At 44.7% G+C, this 10,586-nt stretch overlaps 1 protein-coding gene across 1 annotated transcript in view; it reads left to right on the top strand.

Annotated features, from left to right (window-relative positions):
- Positions 1–5,265, top strand: part of LOC103001522 (anthrax toxin receptor-like) — a 29,148-nt gene extending 23,883 nt beyond the window's left edge. The window contains exons 14-16 of the mRNA XM_057530349.1: positions 443–517; positions 1,954–2,031; positions 4,685–5,265. Of these exons, the coding sequence (XP_057386332.1) occupies positions 443–517; positions 1,954–2,031; positions 4,685–4,912 (381 nt within the window). The 3' untranslated portion in view covers positions 4,913–5,265. The remainder of the gene's footprint in view (positions 1–442; positions 518–1,953; positions 2,032–4,684) is intronic.
- Positions 5,266–10,586: the final 5,321 nt, after the last annotated feature.

A 10,586-nucleotide genomic window follows, 5' to 3' on the forward strand; every position in this document is an offset into this window, starting at 1 on the left:
CCTGAGATCTGGTGGGAAACAGGGTCACTGCCCGGGCTGACGTCTACACTGGCTGCAGTGTGGCCGGGGGAGGCTGGATCTGCCAGAGTCGGGTGAATACAGCCCTGTCTCCTGCTAATGCCCACACCCCTGCCAGCCTCCGTCACATGGCACAGCCTCACGCCCAGCTTCTCCTGCAAGGGTGGCCGCCAGCAGCCAAGGGGACAGGGTACAGTTTGTTGATGTTTGGAGAAGAGCCATCTTTATAAACCAAAAGGAGTTGGTGTGTTTTTCACATGGAGGCCACTCTCTTACAGTGCCGGGTCCTGCTCATTTGTCCTTCATTCTCCAACAAACATTTGCTGACTGGCCAGTACTTGACAGGAGCCCAGGCAACAGATGTCATGTGTCTGCACCCAGGAGCTGCCAGACAAGAAAGCCTGCAAATTTTTTCTCTTTCTAGAAGCCATGCCCTGTACAGACCAGGGTGATTGTCTCCTGCTGTGGGTGCCAAGAAGACAGGATAAAACAGATGGAGGTGACAAGGACCCTTAGGAAGGGAGGGATGAGCCCCTCAAGGCTGGGGGTTTGGAGGAGGGGGAGCCAGTTCAATGCACACAGACTTGGGCCTAAAACACCTGGCTTGGATGGAGATGAGCTTTATGGGCTCTGGTCTCCCACCCCTCGGTGACAGAGAAAAACCAGAGGCCCTCCCGACCCTAGTGGCCCAGGGGAGGACAAAGAGCTGGAGGCTCAGGTGCCCACTGCCTCCAAGCAGTCCCAGCACCAGGGACCTCCCCTTTGGATGGGCCCAGATTTCTGGATGTTGGGGGCTGACTCACAGCCGGCCGATTCCTGATTCTCACAGAGGTTGTCATCAGCTCTGGCAATGTCCTGGTTTCACTGGCCAGTAACTGGATGAGTGAAAACATACAATGACAAACAGCCACACACCAGTCAGGGGAAAAAAAAAATGAAAAACAAAAGAAACTTCTGAGCCAAGATCTTACCAGCATTAAACTGCCCGGAAGTGCCTATGGCTCCTGTCTGCCCAGTGAGGGACGGAGAGAGCTCACTGCATTGTCCTTGAGGCCCCTGAGATGGGGTGAAAAGGGCCACATGAAGGAAGGGGCCTGAGGACACTTCCCTCCCCCAGGTGACTGAGAACACAGCTGGCAGGGGGCTGAGAGATGACAGGGACGAAGAGGGCCGCAGGTGGCAGGTGTGAGGAAGAAAGACCCCACCATCTCTGGGTTCAGCTTTGCCCTCCGCCCCCTGATCCTGCCTCTGTCGCTGTGGGATCCACTGGTCCTCCTGGGAGCTTCAAATGGCAGCCGGAGGGCCGGCCCCGCATCTCCCCTGACAGTCAGTGTGAGGGCACGGAGAAGCCAGAGCTCACCCTACAGAGATGGAGGAAGCACCTGCCAGGGGCTCGTTCCTGCCGCAGGCCCGGCCCCACCTTCCACCCACACCATGTCCACGTTTTCACCTGTTCTTTGGTTTCCTCATCTCTCTCTTTTCCCCCCGTTTCAGGACCCTTCCCCCTGAGCAAGGACTGGGTCTCTTCCCTGCCTTCTCCCTCTGAGCCCCGCAAAGTCAGGCCCTCTTCCCTCTTCTTCAAGCTCCTGCCCAGTCCCCGTGCACCCCTCACCTTTATCCTTGAGGACCTCTCCTTGGCTACTGCATATCTCCTCCAAACTTTCACACTTTTTTCAAAAGTAGCCCCGACTTCTCCTCCTACACCAAAAGTACTGATTTGTTCCAGAATCCAAAACAATCTGTGACCCACAGTGATGAGCTCCCAACAAACACAGAAGGCTTTTAAGCCCCCTGCCCCAGGTGATGGCTGCAGTGCTGTCCCAGCCAGTGTGTGGGGACACAGCCCTGGGGAGCCATGGGAGACAGAGGGGACACCACCCATCTGGAGGCAGCGTCTGTGCCTGTAGCTTCCTCACAACCACATCTGCTTTTCAGGGAAAACTGGATACTTTTTACGACTTTGTCCAGCACTGCAGCCAGGTGCCATTGATGTGGTGTCCGCCCAGGGACACGGTAAGCAGGGCACAGGGATGCTCCCCGTGGGCTGGGGTCTTGCTTTGGCCCTTGACAGTTGCCCCCGGGACTGTGGGTCAGAGAGCCCTCTCCGGGCATCTGCTGAGAGGAACGCCCAAGGCGTGGAGACCTGGAGCTCATGAGCCTCCAGACGATTCTCAACATGGCGCCCGTGCATTTCCCCTGCGTCCTCGTCTCAAGGATGTCAGGACCTTTCTTCTCCAGAGCAATGCCCAGCAATTCCAATCTTAAGCGAAAAGGGCTGGAGAGGCCTATGGGACTCCCGTCCATCGTCCCTCCCTACTGCCCACCCGACCCTGTGGGACTGCTGGCTGCACCCCATCCATGAGATCCTCCCGGGCTGGTCACTCAGCTGCAGGAGTGGTGGAGGACATGGTGACACCCCCTCCCCAATGTTGTCTGGTCAACACTGACTGGTTTTACCAGGTAGTAAAGATGCCCTCCTTGTGTCAGTGCCTGTGACAATGTGGAGAAGCCCAATTTCTCCACTTGTCATCCTTGTTATTTAATAATAATAATCAGAGATAATTTTATTGCGTCCTTTCTGTGGGTCAGTTGCTCAAGAACTTTACATGTTTTCACTGCTTTAATCCTCCCAGTAAATGTACAGGTAGATACTACTGTACTGGTAGATCCCAGCTTTATGGAGGCGGGTCTGACCCACAGAGAGGCTGAGTGACTTGTCCCAGCTCACAAAGGATGGGAGCAGCAGAGCGGAACTTTAATTCTGAGCCTGGCTCCACCCTTCTCACTGCTCTGCTCCCCTTTCGGTTCAGCACTCATGGTCTCATGATGGTTACCCCCAAACCATCAGAGAGCTGCCCCTCTCAGGCCTCCGGATCTGAGGAGGGCCTTGCTCCTGGTTCTCTTGGGAAGCACCTGCCTGGGCATCATATTCCTGGGTGTCCCCATTATGAGACCTTTTGTACAGACCGGGCCAGGGGCCTGGAGAATGTTGCAGTCCCAAGATCTGTAGTGAGGTCTGTACTGACCACATTCACTGAATCAGGAAAACACTGGCTCTTGGTGGCTGGACAGGTGGGCATTTAGAAGCTCTGGATAGGCCTGAAAGTCTCTGGACACTGCGGATGACACACCTGAGGCATGCTCACACCCAGCAGAGACATTGTCTGGTGACAGTGGTGTCGGGGCTCCTTCCACAGCTGGGCTCGCGGCTCTGGGTATGAATCGAGCTCTGAGTCCAAGCCTTGCTTGCACAGAAGCCCCATTCTCCACCTGTCTCTAGACAGCTCTCTAGAGACTTGAAAGTCATGAATATCTCAGTGAGTGCCTCTTTGGCCAGATCAGAATCTGTGAGAGAGTGACAGTTAAGCTGAGAAATAATTGATAAAAATAAATCCAGAGAAGTCCTTCCAAACGGAGGAAACAGCCAGTGCGTATGCCCTGGGGCTGTAGGGCTTGGTGAATTGAAAGGCTGGAAATCAAGTGCTGCCCTCATCAATCCAATGGTCAAGATATTCACAGGATACCCAGTGTCACCCCATAGGGTGTGGGGGACAGAGGCACACCAGCCCTGCAGGTCAGAGTGTTGCAAGGGCACCAAATCCAGTTGTTCCCCTGCATGTGGTCCACACACATCGAGCCCTCTGATGATGAATGAATGAATGACTGAATGGGCACTTCTAGTTACACGTGCTCCTGTGTAGAGGCTTTAGGTCATTTCTGTGACACAAGGAGGCATTTTGGATCTGACAATATAAGGCACAGAAATCTGCTTTGCGGGGCACTGTGCAGGAATGGGGAAAGGTCCCTTTGGCATTTTCTGGAGTGATTGTAGGAGAGTACTGACTTCAACCTGTTACCAAATCTGCGAAGTTAGTCTAGTTTCTGAAACGCTCCAAGCCTTACCTTTTTTTTTTTAACAAAAACAGGGATAAAATAATAAAATGCCACTGAATAATGCAGTTATGAAGAATGCTAGGTCAATTTTCGGTGAGGCTAAGAAAGTGTCCAGGTGAGTCCGAATAACCCAAAGTCCAGAGGTCCTGGAGTCCCATTGACAAATCCAGTCCAGGGCTGCCCAGAGATGCTGTCAGCTGGTCAGTGTGGTCACCACCCTCCCTGTGGTGCTGCAGACAGATTATCGTGTCCCAAAGGGTCTGCATCAATCTCTACCCAAACCAAGGGGTCTGTATGTGCTGCTGCCTCCAGAGCCCATCACCCATCTGAGGGCACCGTCACCTGCCCTTGCACTGTGGACTCAACCCCAGCCTGAGGGTTGTAGTGAGAACTCATCCCTTCTGCACATACTCACCAAGAGAGCCTGGGCAATGCTGGGGCTACAGTGGCAATCAGCCCTTGTCCTTGCTAACCGGGCTCCCAGTGCAGAGGGGAGCAGGCAAGTTCAACACCAGAGCAAAGGGAGTCCAGAGTCAAAACAACGGGGCTCCATAGGGAAGGGAGGGCAGATGTCCAATATCTGAACAGAGTCTAGAATTAGGAGCGCAGGCTGGAGGCCAGCACCCAGGGAGAGGAAGGGCATCAACAAAGGCTCACCCTGGGGATCCTGACAGGTCCTGAGCCTGCTCTCCTTGAGCCAGGGAAACCACAGCCTTCTGCTCCCAATTCCAATGGCTTCTCAGTGACCTTCTCTCTACTCTTCTTCACACAGGGGAGGTGCACCAATTTCACCTTAATGAATCCCCACTGCACACAAATGTTCTGCGGCCCAAAGATCTGCCTTCAACCCAGCCAGGAGTGCTTCCCCCTCAGTAGCTGCTGTTCACATGGTCAACATCTCCCACCCACACGCTCTCAGTCACTCTCCAGGATGCTGCCGCTGATCCCTCCTACTGCCTGGAAGCTCTGCAGAAGTACTTTGTCACTCCCACCCCCATAGACCAACATCTAAAGCACCAAAAACACAAAATTGTTAAGAGCCCCTTTTGTACTGAATTGGACACATATATTGTGTTTTGGTTTACAGTCAAAAGGAGTTGGGATTTGTTGTTGATTAGCAAGAGAGTTTGTTACCTGGTGAGCACTGCTCCACTGTATGAGATGCAGCTATACTGCTCCGCCAGGACAAAGCACCCTGGTGTCCTGTGGATGTAGACATGATGAGTCTCATTCCCCACAGACAGGTCTTCATCTGTCACCATGGGTTGAGATACGTGGGGTTTTAGCCAAAATATGCTCTTTCCAAAAAGCCCACAATATCTTTGATGTATGAATACAGTCTGGTGTCCATTACTCACTTGCTGTTACTTAATCTCCTGGGCAAGTTACTTAATCTCCCTGTGCTTCAATTTCTCACTGAAAAGATGGATAATGGTGTCTCCTCTACAGGGTGCCATGAGGGTGATAGTAACTGCTACAGTATGCTCAGAACAGGGCCAGGTCACTTGTAAAGACTCAGGGGCCCAGTAGTTAATGTCTTCTCCCTCTGCCCCAGGGAGGGAGAGGATGATGAGCTCAGAGACATCAAGAACTGTGCGGTGAGGACCAAGGTGTTAGAAGAAATCATGACTGGGCCTTTCAGCTCTGGATACCAGGACGTGGGCTTGCCGCACTTGAGAATTCTCTGTAAACTGCTGACCACATGTAGGTTAACATCCAAGGCCACCACCCATGTAATCTCCAAGACACTGTGAAAAAAAGGTCCTTAAACCTACTACCTCTTTCAGAAATGTAAGTTCCCTTCCTGTACCTTAATATTTCTCATAATATAAAAGTAATTGCAGGGTCCCAATTTCCCATCAGCTCCTCTGATGACAGAGACAGACCCCCCAATTTTTCAGATGCCTCCTAAAGAATACTTTGAAGACATGATCAGGTCTCCTTCCACACTTACATGCTAGAGGACTATCAACAGGCAAGAATTCACTGTGAAAATCACAGAATATATATGTGAAGATGAAGCAACACCATGGACCACAGAGTCCAAGAAGGGAAGAAGAGACTGCTTACTCAAATACCAGTGCACATACCAATGCAACAAATAAGGGACCATGAAGAATCAAGGAAACATGAGATGATGAAAAGAAATGAATAAACTCTCTAAAGAAATAGAGATCTATGGACTCTTGTAGAGAGAATTCAAAATAATCCTCTTAAAATAGTTTAGTGAAATACAAGAAATACACATAGACACACAACTTCATGAAATTCAGGAAAAAAATGTATCAACAAAATGAGATGTTCAACAAAGTAATAGAAACCATCAAAAGAACAACTGGCAACTAGAGCTGAAGAATACAATGACTGTACTGAAGAATATAATAAAGAGATTCAACAACAAACTCAAGCAAGCAGAAGAAAGAATCAGTGAACTAAAAGATAGGTCATTTGAAGTTATCCTGCCACAGGAGTGAAAAGAAAAATTAATTTAAGAGTGAAGAAACACTCTGGGACATTACAAACAGAAGGAATAGTGAATTATGGGAGTCCCATATGAGAAGAGGAAGAGAAAAAGACAGTATGTTTGAAACAAAAGAGTTGAACACTTACCAAACATGGAATGAGAGATGTACATCCAAATTCATGAAGCACAAAGAATCCCAAATAAGCTGAGTCTGCAATGGCTACGGGAAATCACATTGTTAGTAAATTGTCTATGGTCAAAGACACAGGGAATTTTGAAAGCAACAAGAGAAAAATGAGTCACCACATGTAACTCACCACCATAAGAATTTAGAGGGACTTCCCAATACAAACTTTGTAGTCCAGGAGAGAGAGGGGTGATGTATTCAAGTATAGAAAGAAAAAAAAAAATCCTGTCAAAGAAGAATATTGTACCCAGCAAATCTGTTCTTCAGAAATGAAGACAGAGATTGAAAATATATCAAAACAAACAAAACTGAAAGAGTTCATCACCAGAAGACCTGCTGTACAAGAATTGCTGCAGGAATTTCATCAAGCAGAAATAAATGCATAATAATTAGCATTGTGAAAACATAAGAAGTTTTTAAAACTCACCGCTAATGACACACATTGTCAAAATCAGACCCTGTAATACTGTAATTTTGCTGTGTAATTCACTTAGAACAATAGTTAAGAGGTGAAAATGTATTAAACAACCATAACTACAATAATATCTTATTGCATACAAAACATAAAAATATATAAATTGTCATATTGATAACCTAACATGTGAAGGATGGAGAAATAAAGGGAAAATTTATGTATGCTATCAATGTTGTTATCAGCTTAGAATAGGATGTTATAAATATATTTTAGGTATGCTTCATGATAACCACAAAGAAAAAACCTCTGGTAGATATAAAAAAGATGATAAAAGAGGAATCTAAGCATACCTGCTACAAAAAGTCATCAATTAACAAAAGACAGCAAGATAAGAAGCTATGAAAAATGGACCCATAAAACACATGAAAAAATTAACAAAATGGCAATTGTAAGTATTTACATATCAATAATTACTTTAAGCATAAAAGAATTAAATTCAATAGAAACACATAAAATAGCTGAATGGACCAAAAAAAAAAAAATGTCCAGAAATATGCTCCCCACAAGAGAATTACTTTAGCCTTAAAGACACCCAAAGATTAACAGTCATGGAATGCAAAAAGATACTCAAGCAAATGGTAACCAGAAGACAGCATTGATATCTATACTTACATCAGACGACATAGACTTTGAGCTAAAAATGCTCCAGGGACAAAGAAGGTCATTATATAATGATAAAAGAAAAAGACAATCCATCAAGAAAACACTGCAATTGCACATATATATATATGCACTCGATATCAGAGCACCTAAGTATATAAAGCAATTATTGACAGAACAAAAGGAAAAAAAATAACACAATAATAGGTGAGGACTTTAATAACCACTCTAAACAATGGAAGGATCATCCAGATAGAGAATTGATAAGGAAGCAGCAGATTTGAACAAAATTATACACCAAAGGAGACCTAAAAGATACACACATTTCATTTCATACAACAGCAACAGACTATACAATTTTCTCAATCACCTATGGACCATTTTCTAGGATAAATCATATTTTAGGCCACAGGCAAGTCTCGATAAATTTAAGAAGACTGACATCATGCCATGCATTTTCTCCAACTACAATTGTATGAAACTAGGAATGAATATCATGAGGAAAGCTGGAAGATGCTAAATTACATGAAAATTAAACAACGCATGCCTGAGCAACCAGTGGACCAGAGAAGACTTTTTTAAAAACAAACAAATATCTTGAAAATTGAAAAGGCAAACACAGTATGTAAACCAGATCACACAGTATGCAACAAAAACATTTCTAAGGAGGAAATTTATAGAAGTAAATGCATATTTTAAGGAAAAAAATATTTCAACCTACAGAAATATTTTAAAAAGCACAAAGTTAGGAGAAGGAAGAAAATAATAAAGATTGGAGCAGAAATAAATGAAATAGTAAACAAGAAAACAATATGAAAGGTTAACAAAATGAAGAGTTAGTTTTCTGGAGAACATAAACAGAATTGACAATAGTTTAGTTAGACTAAGCGAGTAAAAGAAAGAGAAACCAAATTGATAAAATTATAAATGAAGGAGAAGACATGAAAACTGGTATTACCAAAATTAAAGTAACTATAAAACTCTACTATTTAACAACTATACATCAACAAATCGGACAATATTGAAGAAACGGGGAAAGTCCTAGAAAGTACAACCCACCAAGACTAAATCCTGAAGAAACAGAAAATCTTAACAGACCAATAATGAGTAAGGAGATTCAATTAGTAATCAAAAACATCCCAACAAAGAAAAGCTCAGAACCAGATGGTTATACTAGTACATTCTACAAATGTTTAAAGAAGAATGAACAACAATCTTTCTCAAACTTTTCTGCAAAAAATGAAGAGGAAGAAACACTACCAAAGACACTTTACAAGGCCAGCACTACCCTGAATCCAAAGCCAGAAAAGGACATTTAGGAAAGGAAAACTATAGACCAATATCCCTGGTGAATATAATGGAAAAAATCTCAACAAAGTACTAGTGAACCATTTAAAGGATCATACACCATAATCAAGTGGGATTCTCCCCTGGAATGCAAGGATGGTTCAACATACACAAAACAATAAATGTGATAGATTAATACATTAAAGGATGTTCAACATCCTACTCATTAGGAAAATGCAAATCAAAACCACAATGAGATATCACCTCACACCTTTTAGAATTCCTATCCAGGTGCACTGATGGGTGGAGATGCTTGGAGGGATCCATGTCAAAAGCCCATGTCCTCACTGCAAGGGGTCTATAAAATGTACATTTAGCTTTTCCACCTCTACGGTGCAGGAAAGCCAAGTAGAAGGGATGACATACAGAGGTTCATTGAACCAACAGACAGAACCTGTCACTGTGGCATTGAGTACAGCTCACCACATGAAGAGGCTGAGGGGACACATACATGCAACTCTGTCCCCCAAAAGTGTCCTCTCTCCCCTTAACTCTCTTTGAGAAAAGAGTTTTTTGTGGCATGTGGCCAGCGGTGGTTCACAGCCAGCTCATAGTGCCTTGAGAGATTTTCAGGAATTTTGTGAGCTAGCTGTTTTAACACAGCCATTATCGAAAACCACATTAAGTAAACTATTAATAAATTATATAAACACAATAAATATCCAAAACTCAGCACTTCCTAATTCTTTTACTAGTTTTCACTATTGAATATCTTGCTGTGGATGGTACCACAACTGTTGGGTCTGTATGTGGGCTGTGGTGCCCTGCTCCTGTGCATTTCTGCCCAACGCCACATCTAATGACATCAAGTAAGCCATGATGGGAGCATCTATGGCATATGCTATAAATCAGGGCTTCATTGCTTGATTCACTGATTATCTGGACTTAAGAATATGAGGGGGAAAAGTTAATTTAGTTTAAACTAAAAATTATGTCCTGTCTGAATTCTTTCCATTGTGATTAGTGCGAAAATTTGAAAGAATATTCTTCAACTGTTAAACTATTCTCTATTTTGTAAAAGACATCACTCAAAACACTGAGAAACAATTGAAATTTAGACAGCTGTCTTCATTGTTTCATTTTCATGTTAACTTTACCACAAATGAAAATACCATCTGACATTCCTGTTGGAACTACATGCTGAGAGCCAGTTATTAAACATTTACCAGCACACCACCCATGAGACCCAAATGATTTGGAATTCTGGGCACTGGAATACCAGAGACACCCTCCTGGTGTTGGAAGGGGGGCAGGAAATCCTCCAAAGGGCAGGAAGAAAATAGAATACAAAAAGAGAAGTCAGAGGGAACTGAAAAAGCAGGTGCAAGGCAGTTAAAAAAAGTAAGTTAGAACTACATCAGGAGTGTTTTGCAAGGACTGTTTATGAGCAAGGCATATGGTCCAGACACAGAAACCCATTCCATATCTCTTAGGGGTGATTTTCATTCATTTATTCAACAAATACAAATCTCTGCTCAGCCTGTAGATAAAAAGATGAATACAGTGGAGCCACTACTGCACATTCAGTAAGAGGAAGAAAGCCTAGTTATAGTAGGATCTACTGAAGCCTGTGTTAATGGTGTGGGAAAACTGTTGCAGGA

This window comes from Balaenoptera acutorostrata, chromosome 16 (assembly GCF_949987535.1).
Source record: "Balaenoptera acutorostrata chromosome 16, mBalAcu1.1, whole genome shotgun sequence".
NCBI classification, from domain to species: domain Eukaryota; kingdom Metazoa; phylum Chordata; class Mammalia; order Artiodactyla; family Balaenopteridae; genus Balaenoptera; species Balaenoptera acutorostrata.